Source organism: Struthio camelus, chromosome Z (assembly GCF_040807025.1).
Source record: "Struthio camelus isolate bStrCam1 chromosome Z, bStrCam1.hap1, whole genome shotgun sequence".
NCBI classification, from domain to species: domain Eukaryota; kingdom Metazoa; phylum Chordata; class Aves; order Struthioniformes; family Struthionidae; genus Struthio; species Struthio camelus.
In genome coordinates this window covers 44,372,988-44,396,749 of record NC_090982.1, presented here as the reverse complement: position 1 = coordinate 44,396,749, position 23,762 = coordinate 44,372,988, and the positions used below count along the sequence as shown (strand labels likewise).

The 23,762-nt window shown below is 38.6% G+C and overlaps 1 protein-coding gene across 10 annotated transcripts in view; it reads right to left on the bottom strand.

Moving 5' to 3' along the window:
• The window catches only part of LOC104150980 (MCC regulator of WNT signaling pathway), a 223,396-nt gene that overhangs the window by 136,239 nt on the left and 63,395 nt on the right, over positions 1–23,762 (bottom strand). The window contains exon 1 of one of the 10 annotated variants that reach the window (XM_009685519.2): positions 18,478–19,130. The exons of the other annotated variants lie outside the window; for them this stretch is intronic. Coding sequence (XP_009683814.1) covers positions 18,478–18,534 — 57 coding nt within the window. The 5' untranslated portion in view covers positions 18,535–19,130. Of the gene's footprint in view, positions 1–18,477; positions 19,131–23,762 lie in introns of those variants that run through there. 10 annotated transcript variants of the gene reach the window in all.

The window sequence follows — 23,762 nt, the reverse complement described above, 5'->3', positions numbered from 1 at the left end:
TACATTCTTTCATGTTTTCAAAACACTGTATAAATACTAATTAAAGCTCAGAACTACCCTGCAAAGGCAGACAAATAGATACATACAAGACTCATTTCTTTTCTGATTAAACTAAGCCTGGGAAGGGAGGGATCACCAAGTTTCCCCTTGTTCTAGGGCAAATAAACTACAGGCACTTACTGCTCTTCCTTTTAAAACAATTAGCCATTTGAAATCTCCGCTGTGTCTAGCAGCTTTCTGCTCCACCTAGACTGGAATTCATGCCAAGAATCTTGTACATTAAAAAAGGTCCAAATAATCCTGCTGTAATTCTTGAAAGCTATATGCCATGAACAATAGCTGACAAGATTGCAACTTTAGATGGCTCAAGGATATGCAATTCCCATGTGTTTTTGTTCATGACTTGCAGCTGCTCTATCATAAAGCTCTGTAATACATTATTTACGTTGTCATCTGGGACCCAAAAGGAACAGACTTTATCTTTCACGTATGTTCAGCTTCATTAAACCAATTGCCTCGTCCTAAAAGAATTTAAAATACACTTATACCTTTTGCTCTGTGCATGAACTCCACCTTATTGCATACGGAACCACAACTCGACATGGGAAATGAGCTTTTTTCCCCCCCTCCAAATTAAAAAAAAAAAAAAAATCTGTCTTTTGGAAAGGTTAAAAAATTGGGTCCAGTCTACAACTATATAGCGTTTCCCAACTTTCAAATAAAACTTTTCAGCAGAACTGCATGACGCTGAATCAGTCCAGTCCTCATCCAGACACAAAACATTTGGAAAATGCCATGCTAAAATTCGCACTGATCTTTTTAGCAGCAGTAGGAGTACAAGAGTAGAAGCTGGTACTGGAGCTCAAGTATTTCTATACCCCTTTCTACCTCTGTATTTTGTAGACATCTGAAGGCCACAGCTTAGATTGTGGTTCCACAATTATTAATACCAGACATATACTCAACATTACCAGACCTCCTAAGTGTACAAATTCCATCTGGTTTGGGCATCGACACATGTCTGTATTTCCACTGAATAATGCAGGAGACATGATAACAGTACTTATACCAGCTTGTGCCTTTGCACTGCTACTAGAGGACAGACATCAGGTAAGCAGGCATAAAGGTAAGGTATTTCAGGCAGACAATGTCTGATCTGTCATAAAGCCTACTGGTACAAAATTAGCATGTCAAAATATTTTGAACAACTCCAGACAATGACTGTAATTTCTCTTCCTCTCTTTCTTTTAACTGGATCGGTGATTTCTACCAGGTGGCCATAATATTTTTCATCAAATACTAGGCCTCCTAAAGTTAGATTTAATGTGTCACTGAACTGCAGTCTAAATCCCAGTTGCAAATGCACTGCAATACTAAAATTCAGCCCTTGCCTATTAGGGCTCCACTGTCCCTGAGGTGGACTCCCTTTGCTGCCTGCAATGGCATCTTTTCCAGTGCATGGTATTTGCCAGCAAACTGGAAGAAATGGTGCACCTTGCTGTTGCAGTGGCTCTAGTAACCTCCAAATAGCATTTTTTTAAGCTCTCTATGGTGCTTCTGCTTTCTGCACTGCCTCATTCCTTTCCAAAAGTGTAGGTTTAAGGGTCAGGCAGACAAACAAGCAACGAGTTCCCTTTCAAACACATGAACATGAATGCAGAGAAAGTTTAAGCGTTCAAATGAAAGCGAGTAAAAAAAGAGGAGAGAAACATTTGTTCCAAGGAAAAAGGATTGTGAAACCCAATCTAGTCAACTGATATAAAATAATCTCACCTTTGTTAGTCTACTAAGTCAATCAGTATTTTTATTGATCAAATAACAGTCAATGAATTATTTTTCTGTCATGTGATCCAGTCTTGGCTACAAGAATTCTATCTACTAAAACCAAACAGAACCATTGCAGCACTACTATAAGCAACTGTAGTTTTCAGATGCTTTAGGATCACTTTTTTTTTTTTTAAAAAAGTACTTTGACTAAAATAGAGTGAAGGCAAGGCCAAAAAAGAGTGAATGAAAAGAAGGGTATTATTTATACGTTCTCCATATTGTAAATAAATATGTTTCAAGCAAAATCTGAACATATCGCCAGGACTGCAAAAAGTATTCCTTTCTCTCCTCCGCATTCTCCCCTTACCTTCATGTTCATTTTATTTTAGCCTAATGAGAAACTATGTTTTCCTCTGGCTTGCAAAAATTTTCTCATAATGAGTAAGTTTTTGATTGATATTGACAAATTACATTATTAAATTGCAATGACTTCATAATCATAATCAATGTACTTGGCGCATAACCATAAATTGCATATCACTTATTAGATTTGCTAATGAGGAGGTTGTAAGGTCTTTATCTTTCTGCATATAAAATTTTACGCATGAAATGCAGCAGTGCTGAAAGTAAAAACACTTGGGTTAATACTGCTAATGAGTTTAGCAGTGCCAAAATGTCAATGACTTCACTCCGGTCAAGAAGGTCTCAGGTTATCTAGGTTGATTGCTTTTCATAATTTCTATTAAAACATCAAAGAGAAGTAAGTAGACGACTGGACTGAATAGAACTAAGTTAAACTACAAAGCCATTTATACTCTTATAATGAACAAAGTATTTTGTAAAATAACATCAAAAGATTCAGTTATGCTTTCTCCACTGTTTAAAATAACTTGTTTTCCCTTTTAAGCTGCCAAAAGGCTGGCTGTGGACTGGTAGCGGCACTGGGGGGTAGGAAATGGCTAGACATAGCTATTTGCAAATTATTGCTGGGAATCCAGTTCAGATATAAGCACGGCCAGAATTAACTACACTCAAACAGCTCTCTAATGCTACAGCAGGAAAAAGTTAACAGGAGGAGGAGGGGATTTCAGCAGAGTGTAAGAGTGCTCAGATTGACTGAGGTAGGGAAAAGGTAGAGAGATCCTCCTAAGATCTACTATCATTTCCAGTCAGCAGTGCTGGGACCCAACATAAAATCTGAAGAAAGAGCAATTTGAAAAATATTAGGCTGACATTCTGGAATTTCAGCAAAACTGACCTGTACTACCAACGCTTGGGAATTCCCCAGGAAAACCACTCCTTACAATGGCAAAATTGCCAGGCAAGTTTGACTTTATTTAGAGTACTCCACTACAAAAAGCAAGTCCCAAGGCAATCAACTCTTCAGTAATTCTCGACCAGAGGTACTCCAGAAACCATTCTTTCTTTCATTAGGCTGTGAAGTACTGTATAATTCTCCAGAACAACCAGAGGAGGTTTCCAGTCAAAGCACAGCGCTGCATTATGGCCGCAGCAACACCACAGGTCACCCTGCCTAGGTCTGGGCTAGCCTCGTTACATGTAAAAATTACACTGGTTTAGTCATGACTATTCATTTGGCACAAAATCATGCTTACTACTCACGTAGCAGATATATGCCACTATGCCAACAAAGAATCGTCCCCTTTCCCGAAGGGGTTACAGCCTTATACAGTCAACCCTGCAAGAGGCAGAACTCTTTTTCTGTTAATGAAGACCGTCAGCGGGGACTCCAGAGTTCCTTGAAGAAACAGGGAGTGTAACATAAATAAACAGACAGATGGGGATGGGGGAGGTGGACACACTCAAAAGTAAAGTGATAAAAGGCAGTGATGAAAAATTAGCAACTGCAAGAGGGCTGAAAGGGCAAAAGAAAGTTGAAGACATACATGGCCTCTAGTAAAGCAGCTGAGAAAGAAAGAAGAGAACAAGCTGGGGGCACAGTCAAAAGAAAAGTAGAACAGCGTACCCAAATGCAAACTGTAAAACGTGACAAGCATCTGCTGATTGAGCGGGTGGACTCCAGAGACCACCAATGTGAGGTGGGAGGGAAAGGACTGCCAATGGTCTTGCTAACAAGTCTTCTTTAAACACATAAATAGGAGGCGCCATCATCTATGAATACTATATGTCATTGTCATTTTTTTAAAATCTATTTTCTCAAAATTACTACATCACAATGCCTCCACAAGCAATGCTATGAAATCTGCTTAACGGTTGCAACCAGGTCATTCTTACAATGTAAAATGGCCCTCAACTCAGCCAATCATTAAAATTCTGTATATCCCTTTCTTTAAAATGTTTCAAACTGTAATTTTCATAACCATGCCCCAAGAAGACACGCTCCTCTCCACAAGACCAAGTCAGGCAACTGGAATTGAGTTACCAGTTTGACTAACATTTCTGACAAAAGCATGTAATGCGCTATAATTAACAAATTGAAATGTACGTTCTCGTATACTACAGCGACAGAATTGCATCCATAATGGTGCACAACTTATTTCAGCTCCTCAGATGAAAAGCACTATGGAAGTACAAAGCCTTGCTATCATTGTAATATTACTGTATGTTACTGTCATTTCAGATTTAACACAAAACTTATTCTATCAGTTGCTCTGTTAACCTTTTCTGTACAGAGGAAATGACCACCGCACTTTGGCCTAAGTAATACCCATTGATCCTCGGCAATTTGGTCCTTTAGCCATTCTAAAATAAGAAGTCAGATAGACAATTTAAGGTTACCCACTGTTTGCAATTCTTGTTCTGCCAAATAAAAGCAGAATTACCACAGCCCAGCTGAATGGGAGCATAGTAATCTAGAAAACACCTAAAACCAGAACGCTGTAAGGTGGGAAAAGACCAAACTCTGAAAAACCCATATAATTCATCATTTTAATTTCTCAACATCCCAGTTCTAACAACTGTTGGAAACACCGATTTTCCGAGCAAATATTTTGAAACAAATTCTTTTTCTTAATGCAAACCTGGTTTTGATTGTGTATTTCAGTTGTAGAAGAAAGGAATGGGAAATCCACTGGCAGAAATAAAATAGCTAAAGAAAACCTTTCAAAAATAGTTTTGAAATTGTGAATGTTCTCTATGCTTTTACTTATGTTTCTTGCAAGTAGGGAATATATATATTTAAATGTTATAATATCATAATTTTGCATAGTGTGTTCTACCATAAATACGGTGTTGTTTTGCAGCAACTTCCCAAAGATATTGCTTCTCAAGTTTTTAATAAAGTGTGCATTCCTAGCAATTTTTTTTTTTTTAATATACTAAGAGCCATTAAGTGAAACAGAGCTCTGGTGATGCCACATGAAAAAGAAAGGGACTCATTTGACTCTAAGGGCATAGACTGAGTTTGAACAGTCAGCAGGGGGAAAAAAATCCCTCCTGTTAGCTTTACAAAAAGAACACTAACTCAGTTGTGACAAAGATGTTTTGAAACCACTTCAAAGTTGTGAGCCAGTAATAACAGCAAATGTTCACAAATGATAAACTGATTTACCTTCTCGTGACAAATTTAAGGTTCTTTTCATCTAGCCATCCGCCTCCCTCTTCTCCCCTCTCTTCTTTTCCCACATTGGAGAGTTTTTCCATCTTGAGTGTGCTGAGCACTGAACTGACTGTTCATTATATCCATGATAAAAACAGCAGTATTAAGGTACAGTCCCCTCGGTGGGAAGGGAGAAGGGGGGTTACTCATTTTTAACTGTTTCAACTTGTTATGGGCTGTGCCTATAATCCAAGAATTAACCAGAGGATGAAGGAGCTTTGATCACTATCAAATTTCCTACTTAGAAACTGTGTCCCATTAGTCAATTTAACAAAGAAGAGATACACCAGATAGCTCTTCCATCACCAGAGAACCTTGTATTCTGGCAAGTTTCATTTCAAAGTTGATTTAGGTGAACAAACTGACCTGGATTCTGGATTAACTGTAAACTCACTATCACTAGAGACTCCCAAATTACTGCGTTTTCTGCGGCGTGTCACCACACAACTGCACTAAAACGTGTCAGAAAGGCTCAGTCGCATTCTCATCCTCCATTTTTGCTTCTGTTTCTTTGTTTGGAGATGCTGGCTCAGGTTTGCTAAATTCCTTTTGGTCTTAAAATAGACCGAAGGTGGAAAACTACTAAAGCAGGTTTTGAAACTTAACTTGTCAACCACAAGGGGCTTGTCAGAGCAAGGAGCTGATTGCACAGAAGAGACAGAAGTTCAGCTCCAAAGACAAATTTGCTCTTTAGAAGAAACTCTTTTTATCCCAAGGAAGTATGATCTGTTGCTCCTGAACTCCCGCTTGAGAGTTACTGTTTCCCAAAGATGATGAAGCGGCAAGCACAAGTTTATGAGATGCAGACATTCCTATGCGTGCGTGTGTGTGTGTGTGTGTGTGTGTATGCATACTATTATAAACAAATAGGAAAGACTGGTTTTTACAGTAATTTAGACTCTATTTAATTATTGCAAACTTTATATAAATCCACATTGCTATTCCAGTTTACAACCATTAATACAACTGTTACAGGTCTCTTCTGCTTGTTTCACACATGAAATAATCAAGGTTGAGAGTAAACTTTTCAATAACAAAAACAAAATCTGAATCTGAACTTTGCTACTGTGAAATCTGTAGTACTGCAGTACGAGAGACAGAGTCTGCACGCTTAAGAAGTATATATAGCAAAAAAGTTCTGAGTCTTGCAGAGATCCATCACAGAATAACTAAAAATCTCCACACCACAATACCTTGACTGTTATGAGCCACAAAACTTTTTTCTACTTTGCACCAGAGGGAAAATATCCATCATTGGAGGAGAAGAAATAAAGAGATTCTATCCACTCCTAGAGCCAGCTTTGCACATGACAAGAAAATCATCACAGGAAATATAGTAACAAATTCCTTCCTTCATATATAGCAGTCATCTCAGTATTACTGTCATACTGCAATCATTCACAGCAGTTGGCTGACATATCATGTTACAGCTACAGATACATTTTCCCTCAAAGACTTAATTCATGTGTTTATTTCATTGAAAGCAACAACATGGCTTGTTCAGCAAGTGCCAGACCTTCTACGAGGTGAGTTAAACCTGGGCAGAACATGACTTCACGTATACCAAACATCACAAGACAAAAAATGTAGTCTATATGCACTTTTGGCATATCTTTTCAGCTTCTAGAATTTCAAACCATTCAGATCTCAAAGTAATCATTTCCTCACCATGAGGAAATGTGATGATTCCTGTGATGATTTTCTTGCCATGTGCAAAGCTGGCTCTAGGAGTGGATAGAATCTCTTTATTTCTTCTCCTCCAAAAAAAAAAAAAAACAGCTGATAAACAAAGGCAGACCATTTTGAATTTAAAATCAAAGAACCAAATAAGCCTGCAAATCAGTTTAAATAAAAAGAACCAAATAAGCTGGTAAATGAGGTAATAGCAGCACCACTAAGTAGCAAAAACTATGCTGTAATATGCTGTGCAGGCAAAAGAGAAAAAAAAAATGAAGGGGCAGAAAAATAAAAGCATCTCATGTAGATTTATCAGCATCAAAGGTGCTGACCATTCGTAAGTGGGTACTTGGTCATTTGTGCAGCTAGGGTGATAACCACTTTGGTTTCTGTACTTGGCTACAAAACACATCTCAAGCACATTAGCCCAGCCAGGTCCAAGAAAGGATATAACAGAAGTACCACTTGACGAGGTAGCATCAGGGAGATGTAATAATATATGCAGCTGATAGCTATGACAAGCCAGCTGCTAATATGAATGCTACCTATTGTTAACAGCAAGCTAGATTCTATTACTTAATAACCGTCTATAGTCTAAGAGTAGGCTACCTGCACAATTTAGACATCGAACAAAGAAGTGCAAAGGATTATCAAACTAGATGCACTCAATCCTCTGAAGAACAAGTCTTGGTAGCAAGCGCAAACAGTTTGGGGTAAGGTCATCTCTGCTTCTTGTAGACGAAGGTCAGCTCATCGTAACATCTTAATTTGCAAGCATTTGGGCTTACTGTCTGCAAAGGATTGACTTAGTAAGATTGTCACCCATGCTCAGTTTTACAGGAACACCAGCCAAACCAGGAGCTTCATCCAAACCTCTGTAAACATGGTTCAGAAGGTTACTGAGCTGTCAGTGAAATAACTTTGGGCTTAGCAGCAGCTGACTGCACAGTCATCATCTTGTTTTTGAAGGTCATCACAACCATGTGTCACGGTTTCACGTTGACAGTTGAAATTCCATTATTGCAATTAAACAATTTAGTTTTCTGGAACAAATTTCAGAAAGTTGCTCTAGTGGGTCAGAAACCAGAGGCGCTGTGTTATGATTCTAGCCAACACTAAAAGATCCTCACATTTCTGAGCAATTTACTAGCCTATTTTTAAAACAGTATCTCATTTGAGTTATCAGCAGATGGCTATTTTCCATAAGTCTGATGCAAATTTCTACATTGTGATGTATCACATTCTAGCGAGATCCTGGTAATTTACGATAAAAATCCAGCCACCACCTGCCGCAGCATTTCCAGAATTCTACAAAGGTTAGTGATGTTAACCTACAAAATTTACCATGCAATCACAGTAATACTGCAAACAACCAGCATTTTTAAGAAAAGAAGCATTATTAGAGTTCAAAGCCCAGCACTCTGAAGTTAGAAATGCAAGATTTACAGCGTTAGTGCAAGCCTAATTCAAAGCCTGTGTACTAATGTATTACAACGGACACTAAAACTGCACGGTATTTCTCCTCTGCACAGATGGGAAGCTTGCATGTATTTTGCGTCCCCACACATATGCAGTCCTTTCTTGGCTTCTTTTCCAATCTCCTCTATCTTCAACTCTTTGTTCCATAGCTCATATCCAGTTCTCATCCACACCTTTTTCAGCTGTCTTTTCTCCCCAGCCTCACAGGTCCCCTTCTCATCTGCCAGCCCAGGCATCTTGCAACACATCCAGCTTCCAGCCCAACGCATACCTCCTGTGACCTCAGCTCCCCTCTCCTTCCATGCCCAATCGCCTCGCTCTAAGCCCTGGTCTCTCCTTCCAGCTTTTCCTTTTTTACTGTCCCTTGCGCTTTTTCCTAATTTTCAAGTCCAATTCTTGTCCCACCTACACCTTTTAATCAGAAAGTGTGATCCTCACATACTGAGAAGGCACAACTGGATGGGAAGAAATGGGAGTTGTCTGAGGCCAGGAAAAAGCCATGTCTTTGCACCTTGTCACAGTGCTCCAGTGCTCGCCCAACATCCAGGGATAAAACTGGAAGATTTCCGCTAACCTCTGAGTTAAAGCAGGCTTACCGAAATCTTCAGAAGTTTTAGCTGCAGTGATCCAGACAAGTATTGTACCGAGGACTCGTAAATATTTTTGTCCCCTTCCCTGAATATCTTTGCAAGATCAGTTAACAGAAAAATCATATAAATGCTAATACATTGGCAAATTTCAAGTACTGTTTCAAAGCACAGTGACAGCAAAAAGAATTGCCAGTTTTTTTGTTTTTAACACGGCAAAGCTTTGTCTGTTTCACTAGCTTTATTTGTGGAAACAGATGTAATATTTTGCCTGATATTCTCCCAAGAAATTCAGCTTATAGAAGACTGCAGTTTGAAAGTTTGCCAGAGTCCGGCAAAGCTAAAATGCAACAGGAGTTCATATTAGGAAGCAACCTTAAAAGATGGCGATATCGGTCTCACCTATTAAATACTTAACTCTGTCATTGCATTACAATGCCAATTTTTTTAAACTTTATTATAAAGACTAAAAGTTTGGAATTTCCTTTATGAATATAGATATTTAACACATAAAGACAAAACTAATATTGTAACAGTGGTAATCTATTTCTATTCTATATGGCTCATTATTCTATACTTTAATAATAAAATTGTATTTATCATTACATTAACAGCCATTTATAGACCACTGTTCCTCACAACATCTTTGCATTTAGTCAAAAATAACGGAACACCACAGGTACAAACAAATAATGATGTACTAAAAAAAAAAAAAAAAGAAAAGTTAAGGTGTTAAGTATTGCCAATAATTCTTCAGTCATCACACACTGATCGCACTTTTACCTGCATTTACATGTATTTAACTTAAAAAAAAAAAAAAAAAGACATTTGGCTGCTGCAGAAAAAAAGCACCCGACTGAAGTTAAGTCCTATTTAAAAGTAAAATAAATGTAAATACCACAACCATTTCTGCTTTAATTTTTTGGTTCACCTGCTACATCTAAATATTTACAAATATATTATTTTAAAATATTTTGTATAACACAGTCTTGCATTGAAAGAAGTAGCTTTTTCCATGTGCTTATGAGCTTAAGAGCATACAGCACTGAACACAATTTCAGAACATGAAAAGAGAGGTAGACTGGGGAGTGTTTTGTGACGCTGTAGAAACCTTTAACTGCTACTCCCTTTGTTTCCAGCTCATGTAACTTAGCTGTAATGCCAAAATTCTACTACAACTCTGCGTTAAAATCTCACTTTTTATTATAAGTAAATTGGGCTCTTTAAATGACTCAAATAATTAATAATTAGGCACATTCAAATAATGTCCAGCAGTTCCATTACAGTATCACCATACAATCAACAAAAAACAATCCCCAGCTCTGGAGAGCTTAAAAGCAGACAAGACAAAGAAAAGATGCACATGGAGAAACAGGGATTTACTCAGAGTCAACACAACAAGACACAGCCTAAATCCCACACAGCTCTGGTGCCATCCATATTCCACCAGCAAAGCTGCCCCCCACCCCAACGCTGGTTTAATGTCTTACTTGGGGGGGGGAGGGAATAGCAAATAGCACAAATAGCAATACTGAAAAATCAAGGGAAAGAAAAACAAGTTTATTTTTTCATAGAATTTTAGATACCAACTACATGCTTTCAAAAACTTTCACTTCCCCCCCCCCAAAAAAAAAAAAGCTAATACAATTTAGTCAGCTTTACAATCTATGGCAAAACCCTTATAATAGGTAAAGTTTGGTATATTTATTCATGCAAACACAACTTTTTTCTGTATTTTTGAATCTGGCTTGACTAAAGAGATTTATGTCATTTAATATTTTAATTCCAATCACAGAGTTGGAAGATGTAAGCTAATTTCCAGAGTCATAATGACTATCTCTACTGTTACAAAGTAGAAATCTGAATCTTCAGGAAAAATAAATCATTCATGCAGAAGGTTCACTCATACGACAAATCCTGATGCTGGGCTAACAGACAGCTATCAGTGTCAAAGCAGTCTCTTTAACAGCACCAGATCCCACCTTCCACACCAAACTTTCCCCCGTCTGTCACAAAGACTCTTTGAATTCAGGCCTCACCACATTTCCCTACAGAGTACATAGGTTGACATATTATTACTCCATGTAACAGAAGAGCTCCAATAGGCTTTTCCACAGGGCTCAGAAAGCAGAAGTTACCAGCACGAGTAAAACCTGCGACTTTAAATACCATAGTGTCACAAAGACAACAAAACTGAAACACAAGTGAAAAACAGAAGTGACAAAAACACACTTCCTGCTTAATATTTTTCAAACTACTCAGAGCACCAGAACAACATATCTCATTATATCCTATCACAGCTGTCCAATTTCATCATAAAGCCTTTCTCTGTGCCCCTTCCTCCTTCACATGCACATGCAACATGGACATTTCTATCTTTGAAAACAGCAACTCTGCAATCTATGGATTCTCGCTCTTTCAGAAGCTTTTGTTTAAGTGTTCCTTCACAAACTACAGATAGATTGCAGGGGAACCCACAACAGCCTCTGAGAGTCTTGCAACTGTTGCAAGCACACAGCACCCACAGTCAAGTCCTGGTAGGTCTAAGCCTGATCAATGACAAAGAAATACATTTTTCTTTTCCAACAAAGCTTGGAAGGAGATGAGGGGAAGGGTGATCTCACTTTACCTCCAAAACTCTCCTGAAAATGAACTTCTGGGTTTTTGATCCAAGAATAAAAACATCTAATTTTTAAAAAAGATTTACAGGATCTAGTATGTTGCTAATGGTACTTCCATAGCATGTGCTTGTCCTTATTAAATTCTCAGCCTGTAACACATTTTTCAAAAGTGTTTTTCGATAGCTAGGAATATTAAAATATCAGGCTGGCAGATATGTTACATAATCTTCGCTTTTTTTTTTTTTTTTTTGGGCCATCAGGAGGCTACAGAAGAGCATTATCTGTGCTGACAGTGTTTGGGCATTTCGAGTAATCTTTTTATAGTGCTTCAATTTAATAACATCCTAGCCTGAAACATACTCTGTGCCTGATAAGCAGCTCACACAAATCCAGAAAATAAACATTCTTTGAAGTCACTATGTTTTTTACATTGGAAATACCATGCATCAGCCACATTGGAAATTATATATGTTGATCATGCTAGAAATAGAGCCCCCTCAGCTAGACTATGGATCTAAGTTCACGTTCTAACCTATATTTCTCACATCAGCAGTACAGCTCACTGATAACATAACAGCACACTCGCCTGACTAAACCATATGTCTATTAATAAACTGCGGATGTCCAAGTAACTCTGGAAAAGCTGACCTTCCCCTTTTAAAGGATGCTTTCACCTATATAATTCATCATAAAATTTCAAAATAAACTTTAAGAATAAATTAGATTTTTCAAAGAGATGAATAATCACAGGTAGACTGATGGCATAGGACAGAAGTGTATCTAACCTAAAAGTCACATTCAGACTTTATGGCTACTATCCAGAAGCTTGTCCACTAAAATTCTCCACTAAAATCTGTTCTTTAAATGAGATAGCCACATCAGCGTAACTGATACTCACGGTAACTCTTTAAATTCTGTAGCTATACTTTACATTTACTGTCTCAACATCCTGCGAGGCAAAAGTATAGGAAAATGTCAGTTTTGCAAGGTTGCTTAGTACTTCACAAAGCCCACACAAATCAGGAAAGACGACAGAGACTGGGCAGAGTTCACCCAAAGAAAACATTTACAAAGAGATGCAGCAAACTGTACCTCAGTGTCTCTGCAGCAACAACGCTAAGAACATACCTGAAAGGCTAAGGGTATTATAGCTACCTGTCAAATAAAAGTTTTACTCAGATCTCTACTAGAACCCATTTAACAAAGCCTGACCTGAAGATACTTTGATCTAAGCATCTTGGGTTGCTGCATTCCCTTTTCTAAGTCTTTGACATCAGCCATTACTCAGCAGTTCACACAAACTGCTCACTGTTTTGGTTCGTCTGCTGTTACCAAAGAAATTTGTTATGCAATTTTTTAAAGGTTAAAGGAATTTAAAAATATGCCACGTTTAGTATTTGATAATCATGTTCCACTCTGTTCCATTGCAAGACCACAGCATTTTGAAGAACCAACATTAACAATTTATCACAGGCCGCACAACATCCTCTGACTGGGGAAAACTGTACCCTCTCTGGTAGCAAGACGCTATACACACTGCCTTTTCATTACAATTTCCATACATCTTTGACATTGAAGGCCAAGGCCATGCCGAGTATCAGGGAGAGGATCCCAGTGGGAAATGGAGTCCATCTGCTTACAAAAGGAGTACTGAGAGTATACGAGCACTCTTGCTGCATGGCCAGAGACCACTCGGAAAGCAGGTGGAATATTAGCGTGACAGTTACGCACTGTTTTAATGATAAGACTACCAAACTGAGGAAGATAAAGCAAGTGTTTGAGTTTTATTCCCAGCCTTAAATACATACAAAATCTGTGTACGGTTTCCTCAGTGCTATTTCCTCACATGTATGTACAATATGAGCACAAGCTGGCGCATGTTCTAAAAGAACAGAAAAACATGGGAAACTACCTCAGGGCAGGGATTGCTACTGCAGAATTTCTCCCTTGCCAGCAAGGCTCGGCTCCAGTATGTTGCTCTCCCACTGGTTACCCAGCCCAGCCCACAGGCCACCTCCGGCTCATTCACTGGTCTCACGAGTGCAACTTTAAGCCACACAGCCCCTTTTCTTTCTATAACTTTTCTTCTACATCCTCAAAAGTGTAAACTGAAGTATAGCAGTGATGCAACATAAATCTTAAAAGGAAGTGCAATATTGTCCTACACTAAAATTATAAAGAAAGTTATAAGTTAAGTCTCTAAAATTTGGCTATCCCTTTGTCTCTTCACATATTGCATTATATGTAAGATTTTGGTGAAACCCTTTTTATGAACTTGCTATTCTATCTCCCACACAAAGACAAGATTTCAAATCCACTCTTCCCTTCCCCCAAAATGTAAATGCCATGCTGGTTAAACAAAACAAACAAACAAGAAATAAAAATAACCTTTTTCAAAGATACACAGCCAAGCTGTTTGTTCCAGGCAATGTAAAGGGTTAAAGAACACGCAGCTATATCTAAGATCGCAAACACCACCACTTACCTTCTAAAGACCTAACTTCCAAGCACAAGGAGAGAGGCAGAAGGCATAAAGTATGCACCTAAAGAAGCACGGTATCTTCTAATTTCGCTGTGCAGAAAAGAATATATATCCTTTTCAAAAATTATACATCACCAGCTTATACAAGAAGTGCTTAAAGAACATAGTTGACAATCACACTAGGAAAAAAACGCTGCACCTGAAGTGCTGAACGTATTGCAATAATATAATATCAGCCCTTAGCCCATGACAAGTTCTCTTAGGCATAATTTTACTATCAGCAAATTCACGAGACTCACTTTAGTGAAAATTATATCCACAAACAGAATTTAGCCCTTAATCCAAGCATATAATTTAGCCCTTAACTATACAACTGAGAAGGACACCATGAAGCACAGTACTTACGTTATTTTCCTGTTCCTACACCACCAATTTGAACAGTCCTAAAATTAGGCACGTGCGTAACTACTGACAAGATTTAGCCCTACAGTTGTACTAAGTCACACTACAGGTCGCTATACCTCAGCATGCCATCTCAACAGCGGGTGGTTAGGAGTGGCTATAAGGACCAGGCAAGCTCCCACACAATGCTGTTTCCCCTTTAAGCAATTTGAGGCTCAGGGACTTGCTGCATCAAAGGTGGTGATATCTTTGAATTTGGAAGACAAAGAAAATACAGATTAAGCAATTCAGCTTCTTCCATACAAATACTTCTCCCTGTACAATAACTAATTGAATATGTACTAAGCATATATATTCTGATATAGTTTCATTTTTAACTACACAACAACAAATCTGTAACTGCAGTTTCTGTGCACAGGACTATACCTATACGTGCTTTCAATAACATTCACAGTGTTGGCTTTAAAAATATACTCCATGACTGCACTCAAGGTTTACAGTATCATATGACTAAAAAAACCCCAAAGGGATCCAAAGAGCACTTACCTAATTTAGGTGTCATATATGGCATATAAATCACATTCATTCTTGTTCAAGCCTTAAAAAGCAAACTCTGCAAATAATATCGGACCAGAACATTGACAACTAAAAGACCATTTCGTAACAGTAGAAGTCAGCTTCGTCAGACATTACTTTGTATTTTCAAAGGTATCAAAACCTCTCCTACATTCTCATGGGGTACAACAGTCACTGGTAAATTTCAGATTTGCCTCTCCTAATGTGTCCTATATTAAAATAAAAAAGAAAAATGCTAACAGCTATAGCTAACAGCCTTGCTATTGTATAATGAGAACGATGCTTTTTTACCTCTCTCTGCAGTTACAACATTCTGAATCTGCCATACAAACAGCACGTTGACTAATCCTTCCTTGTTTGGAGACAAAAAAGAGGAGGTTGAAGGGCAAGCAGAGGAAATACAGTAATAGGTATTGATATGTGCATCGATAACAATAGCTGGAACTCTGCAGTTCGAGATCACCAAAAACAAGTCATGAGTTTTGTAGAAGTATGAGTGACCAGTGAAAGAAATCAAGGGTTTTTTTTTTCTTTTCTTTTTCGCTTTCAGCATGAACTTGGGGGCAGGGAGGAATGGCGCGGAGTAAATAAAGACTATCACGACCTATGTTTACCTGGACAAGAGTTTAGGAACAGCAAACATGAACCACACACCAATTTCTACAACCACAGCTGTGACCCATTTTCTCCAAAGACGGATGTACCTCTCAAGCAAAAAGAAAAGTTTCAATACAAACGGAATGCATTGCAACAATTTCATTTTCTGTTTTGTCTAACGCATCCATTGAAGAATGCATTACATCTCCAAATCTTTGGAGTCTTCCTGTTTATTTTAATAATAGCAGTTTCATACCTAGAGCTTCTGGTACTCAGAGAGAGACCCAAGCACCCACAACACAAACCAATGTGCATCAAGTTCTTATGATGGTCGTTCTTGGTCTGTTACCATATTTGCCGTTCAGCCATATATATTGGTAACAGCCCACTGTAACGTGAAAATACATGCTGGCAGTAGAGAGAGAGGTGCATGTGAAAATCCCCTAAGACTGCACTAGTCTCATCGAATGCTCGTGGTAGCCAGTTCCACCTTGCTCCCATTGTTTAAATGAACATGCCGCTACTGTCTTCCAGTGACCAAAACCAAACATGCCATACAGAAGATACAGACAGAAAAGAAGGGAAAGGGGAAAAGCATCAAGAAGATGAGAGAAAAACAGTTAAATAATGTATGTACAGCCTTTACCCGAGGCTTCCAATCTTCAATAACAGCAAGAAAAAACAGTACAATTCACTAGTAGGAAAAGAAAGATTTTGAAGAACCTCTGTAGAAACAAATAGCCTTATAAAGTCTAATATGAGCATACAAACTACAGGGAGACAAAAATTCATTGAATAATTAAAGGTTAGAGGCGAGCAACTAACTGCATCTCAGAGTACTCACAGCAACAGTAGAAAAGCTCCTCCCTCGTGGAGGATATGATGCTGCTGTAAGCCCATAATTCATTCAAAATGATCTGCTTTATCAAAGACCAATATTGAAACTAACCTGGACCTTTGAGTGAAACAGGCTAAAGCATGCTCACACAAGCAGCTCAAATCACAAAGGTGGAAACCATCAGTAAAGATGATGATTAACAGCTGGGGAAGTTAAGAGTTTAAGATCTTCACTGCTTTGTCTGCAGTCAGAAAGGGGTCTATCAGTTGCCCTGGAGTACAAAAGTAACCAAGTATTAAAGTAATTTTTAAAAATTAAACAAACAAAAATGTGCCATGGTGCCTGGTCACAGACCTCTTTTGATGTTTCCCACCTTAAAATGTCAAAAGAAAAAGATAACAGATATTTTGTTACAAAAAAGTCTTACCCTGTGAACGAGTAAAGTAAATTTAAACTGGTAAACTTTCAAATAGTCCAGTCAGGTAAATGTGTTAGCAGTAAATACTGCCTGCTCCAAATAACTATCCAAGTATCAAACCCCATTGACACTCCAGGTTTTATGTGATCCTACGCAGTCCTGAAAGTTAAATGTTGAGGGGATAGAAAGCAGTGATCAATAAGCCATTAATACAGCTGTAGCCAGAAACACCATGGCAGACTGCTACCAAAAATATCCTGGCCTTTTGTGCTGAGTTTATGAACTTCATTTAGGCTGAGGTGCCAATATATTGTTTTTAAGCAATCATTTGCGAGAGTAACACAGAGTTAACTAAACTGAACTCTTTTTTACTTAAAGTAGGAACATCTATGAAATTTCTTTCACTAAAACTCCACAGTCACAAACCTACTGTTCCTCCTACATGGCAGGATACTGCACTGGCTCAGTACCTACTCTGCTTTCCCCTGTACAAATTGTGAACTTTCTCATTCTGCCAAGATTATCATAATGCTTCTAATAAAACTTATGAAATAAATAAGTGATATGTTACAATAAAAGTTATATCAAAGAAATGGACAAGGAGGAAAAGAGAAGGATTTCATTTAAACTGGGACAATACAGATTGCAGATTCAAGTTTCTACAAAATGACCTTAATAAGATGCTCAGAGTTTCACAGCATAACTAAAATTAGCAGTTCTCAGGACAAGTAAGCCCATTAGGGTGGCACATCTAAGACATTTCAATAACAGTGAAAAGATACAGCTTCTAACACATTTATTAAACATTTGCATAGTCTCTGATGTGGCCTTAATTTCAAATTAATTAAAAACAAGCAAACAATGTTGTACAACAACCAGACATACCTGCAACTATAAGAAATATCACCTTACTATGGTTTGTAAGGGAAAAGTAAAAAGTTTCCCATGGCTTATTTTTTCTCCTTTTAGACAAGGAAACATTCATCTAATCCAAAGGAACATCATCATCTTAGCTAAACACAATCAAACACAACTTCTGCCAGTGCTGTTGTTTTACCAATAAATATTTGTCATCTTCCGCTCACCCCACTTCCCTTCTAAATTAGTTACCACACACTTAATCTCAGCCGAGATCTCCGTATTTCACCTACCACAAAGATGAATGTTGGCTATAAACACAGCTCTTGGGGGGTAAGAGAATGCGTGCTGCCAGACTACAGGAAAAAAATGTCTTTACATGGTTACAACCGTTTGCTTTTCACTACTTAATCGTACTAAAGCAGCAAGCAAGTTCAGGTCGTTTCCTGATTGGCATAGCAAGTTATAGCAAGATACACATTCTATTAATTTTTAATTGCATTGCTCGCAGTTTGAAAGCCCAAAAGGGAAGCTTTTCTTTCTTTCTTTTTTTTTTTTTTTTTAAAGCATAAAGAAGGACGCTGAAACTGCTTACCTCACTCAGCTCCACAGGGGAGTCATTTCCATATTTCATAGCAACTCCAGAATTCATGATTAGACTTTTCAGGGCTTGACAATTTTTACAGATTTTAATGCTTCCAAGCTTTGTTTAACAGATTCAATAGTTCTTGCCTCTCCAAGATTTCTCTATCTTGCACATTTTGCTCTAGACAGCCATTTTCACTCCACATTGATACAGTTCAAATTAATGATGCAAGATCTTCTAAAAGAGCCAAATTAGTTTCCACTGCACAGACAATCCATTGCTGCAAAAGACTTGTTAGCACTGTGGAGTGCTCGGGGAATGCAGGGAAAGTACCGCTTCCGGATCTTCCAGCTCTCCTAGTCCATCTGTAAGTTGTGCTTCATCTCTGCCGTTCGTTTTATGCTGCCCTTTTCTCCAACTCGGTCTGAGAGCATCTCCCAAAGCCTTTTAATGTACTCGGAACGATTTGGTGAGCTTCAGACAAGTTCACAGTGAAAATACAAAAATAGCGCTGCAAGGTCTTCAGTGTTGGGGAAGAGAGAAGGCAAAAGAGAGGACACCCCCACCTCCAGAGACAAACCAATGCTGCACTTCATGCTAAAGTTTCCCCTGCCAGTGAGCCTGGAGTTTAAGTGGTTTATGATCAAACACAGCTGTCTTGCTGCTGGCTACAGGGTGCATGGAAGGGGCGGTACTAAAAGGAGAGTGCAAGTGGGAGGGAGAGAGCTACAGAGAGTTCATTTTGGAATTACAGGCATCTTTCCAGCTTTCTGTATAGTAATTACTGTACCTAAAACTATAAAGCTAAGTCACTAACAGGAAAAGCCACCTGGATAACAGTAAATTGGATTCATATTTCCCTATTCCCATGTGCAGTTAAGTAAGGAGAGTTGGTGGGGGGGGGGAATTGTAATGATTTCAAAAGGTCACAGTAAGCACAAAAGCACCATTAGAAAGCCACAGATTTTACACAGCATGCTGACGTTTTACAAATGGGAAGATGCTACCAGAAGAAAGGGAAAAAATACCCAACATTGGATTTCAACATCCAACTAATAATCCAGAAAAATCCTTAACGCAGTGGATTTGTGGACATGAGCTGCTCATTGCAAAAAGCAGCCTCCTTTCCCCCACCACCAATCCCCCAAAATACAGTGGTAGCTGCATATGCTTTGTGCCACAGGGTTATGATGTACTTCTGAAGTTAGAAGTTGGAAATACCACACTCTGCAGCTGAAATTTACCTGATCATCTTGGCTTAATACTAAAGCATCAAATCCTGCTAAGAGTTAAATTTTTTAAAGGAGAAACAGAAATAAATTCTATATAAGCCATGGCACAACCCTCACACGCCAGTAAATATGTTTATGGGGGAAACAATGCTCTCCAAGGGTAACACTTTGAAAATCATCCTGTGAATTTATTTTTTTCTCCTCTATTAATCATTTTAATCACAGATGAATAGCAGCATGCATACAGAAATACAATTCATCCAAATGACAATATGGAAAGTAGATTAAGAACGAGGACCAAGATAAAAACACGCATATTGATTTCTTATACTGAAAAGCACTAGCACTAGCTCTAAGCTTCAGGCCCCCAGTCCTTCCTCAGTACCGGGATCACAAACTGCAGCTCTCCCTTCCAGCTCAGGGGGTAAGGGTAAATGCCACAGTCTCTTTTTACTTCCATCCTCTAGCTATATCTTCCAGCCTTTTCTTTCTCTTTTCTGTATTTTTCCTATTCTCCAGGTTGCTTTCCAGCAATTATTTTTTTTATTTCCCTTCCTTTTTCATGCCCACCTACACTGTTTCCATCTTTCAGGATTTTCTCCTGGAGAGCATCTGCCCTATCTCACCTTTACATTCAGTTCTGTCTGTACAGTCAGCGCTTCCCTGTAATCCTCTTTATTCATCTGCTTTGTTCCCGATATATGTTCTCATTTATTTTCCCTCAAATACCGGCAACAGGCTGCACTGCTCTCTTGTGGCAGACTGCTGTTGTCTCAGCTAAAAGAAACACAGCACAGGGCAAACAGCAAAACCTGCCTCCAGGACGTAGGGAGCCAGGACGATGCAGACTCCTGCAGACCACAGATGGCAATATGGAACAGTAGAACTTTGGAACAAAGTAGTTTTGCACATTGCTTGGCTGTGCATTACCATGTGATTAGCAGTGCTTTACTCCTAGAAACAGAGGTCCTTAATAGCAACTTACCTCATTTGTCAAACGAGGAAGAACTTTGGTTCAAAACCTGCTGCAGCTGACACAATACTTTGTTTGTCCTGATTTTTTCCAAGTTACACCTTCCCAAATGGGAGGGTGACAAAATTATTGTATTCTGGGTCAGTATCTCTATCAGCTCCTATGTTCTCTATCAACTACTTAAAATCTCCTCTGATCGTTTCTCTGTCCAATTCCAGCATATACTACACAGGTTCTCCAACAACAGACGAGTCCTAGAACTACTTAAGAATAAAGTTCTAAGGTTTTCTTTTTCTAACGGGAGGTCTTGTTAAGTATGATTCTAAAACACTGCATTTCCCATATTATACCCCTATACTGCCAAATAGTTCCTACCTGACTAAAAGTAGGCGCTCAGAATAGTTTTGATTTGCCTTCCTCATTTGCCACTGTTGTGAACTCCTGGCAGACTAGCCACTGGACAGACTGGGCACATGACACTGCGTGGACACCCAAGCATAAGGGTGCACGACACCTGAGGATCTGAAGTAGCTCCACACAGTACTGAATTCATATATATGTTACACAGGATTTTATTCTGTCCCTTTCCAAGTCCAGACACTAACATGATAGAAAGAGTCATTGACTGTAAAACAAAAGCAGAATTCATATTATTTCAGGTGTGCACAAGAACACAGGAGGTACATGCAGATACTATCAGAGTAATACTTACATTAAATTTAAAATGCGTTGTAACTGACTTGCAAATTAATGAAACAGTTAAACCAAACAGTGATGAAAAGTTACTTTACTTTAATCCCAGCTGACTCCCATTACAATTGCTGCATGCTCACACCAGGTAGTACAGGCATGCACATTTCTGAGTTGGAAAGCATCCACCATTATCTTTAACTAACCCATAGATACTGCCACTGCCAGTTTCCATTTAGTGTAAAGTCCTTAAAAACTCCTGAATCAATACTTCTGAAGTGATAAAGAATAGTTTTCATCCATGCATAGATATCTATTTTGGATACTTTTGCATGAATCCCCACATGCACTGATAACTTCTGGGAGCCTATGGACTTGCCACTGTTCTTGCTGATCAGTGGGCCTGCTCTAGCTTTAATAATCTATTTTAACAGATATAGGATACCGCGTGTTTAAGCGCAGTGCTCTCCCTTGACAGATTACAGTTCAGGGGAGGAAAACAAACAAACAAGAAAGCTACAAGACAACCTTACAGGATACATATATGCATAAACTGGTAGCAAGGCTCATCTTAATTACAAGAGGCCTTTATTTTTCCCATCATGAAATGAGAATCTGGTACCTGATTTGTGGGCACTTCTTCATTGTGGAGAGTTAGTTAAAACTAAATGTAAATCACTCTTCTAAAATAATTATCACATCAAAACTTTTAAATCATGACTCCATACTGTCTGAACATCTGAATAACTTTAAGATTTAGATCTTGCTCCTCTGTGAAGTTTAAGATGATCTAGCATTTCTCTGATTCCATTTATTAACTCATTGAGAACCATATCGTATCACAGAATTAAATTCCCAGATAGATCTGACCAATTGTCTCTAGGAAGTTTCACTGTTTTCAAATACACTAAGTGATCTAATACAGTACTGGGGTACTAAGAACTCTGTTGAAGCCCAAATGCATTTTTCCATTGGCTTGTGCCACAGAAGGCTTCAAGGAAAATGAAGAAAAATCTTGAGAATACCAATTTAGTATCGCCCAGAAAGAGAAAGGAGAGCCCTGTGATTGAGATAGAAAGAGGTGCCTATTAGGCTCGATCCCTGTCCATTTCTGTTTGGCCGCTGACTGTTCGTTTACTGTCTCCCTGTCTTAGTTGCTCATCCAGGATTATAACGCTCTCTTGCTCTCCACGTTGTGTCTGCCTTCTTTATTTAGCCTCTACAGTCTTTGGGGGGCAGAATCTCTTACACTAGACACTTGTACATTTCTTAGCCCAAGAGGGCCTAGTCTCAGTGGATGCCTCAGCCTGTATTACCATAATACAATCAAGAATGACAAACTGGATGACCCTAACCGTCATTGATGCGGGTAGAAAAAGTTGAAATAAACAAACAGACTCCGTCAAGACAAAGCTACTGGGCTGAGCTTCCAGCCAACCTCAGCGCATTCTGACCAGTTAGTGTTTTCTGTACCTCCAAAGCGCTCATGCTGCATACTGCCTGTAGGTATGCGCATGTGCACTGACAGATTCTTCCCAAAATAATTTCAGAATTATTCAGTAACAACCATTAGTGTGGATGTTTGCTCACTGTTGATCTAATAATCGGATGGCCACTCTATTCCATTTTATTCCATTTACTGTTTCTTTTTAATCTGTGTTAAAAGAATCATTGACACGTATCAGATATTTACTGAGGAGTCTATCTTTTGGTTGTCTTTGGATAATCATTCAGCAAGGTTTACTCTACCAGCTGGCATAATACCATTCTTTTGGTACAGATACAACTTCGCTGCCTTTCTCACCTTTACTTTTGAAACTCCCATGGAACATGGAAAAAACTTAGCACTGTAGAAATTTTGCAAGGTCTCTCACTCACAGTATCTTCCAGTAACTAGAGTAGTCTATTTCCTAACAGTTACTGAAGCAGATGTGACACAATTGCCAAGCATGAATTTTCCATCAGTCTTGTTTTGACAGCTGCAAAGTGAAAACTATACCATAAAAGAGGCTATCTGTTAAATATGTATATGTTACATCCTTCAGTATATAGCACGTGCCATTCTCTGGCAAGCAATTTCACTCTGCACACAACATGAATGATTAGCTGATCACAATTCCAGCATGTATGAAATAAGGTATTTTGGGTTTGTTCCGTTTAGTTAGCTTTATCATGGAAATGCCACTAACTGAAGTCTATTAAGCATTTAATTCATGTTTGTTTATTTCAACTTTATCTCTGCAATTAGAGTAGCACCCTGCACAGTTCCACACGCAAATAAACTACCCATTCAAATGTTACAAATATACTACACACAACTGAAGGACAACATGTTCTTGTTCTCTCTTTGGCTCAAAATAGGCAGGTGTAGTGCCAGGGTCTGTATTTCCATGGACAAA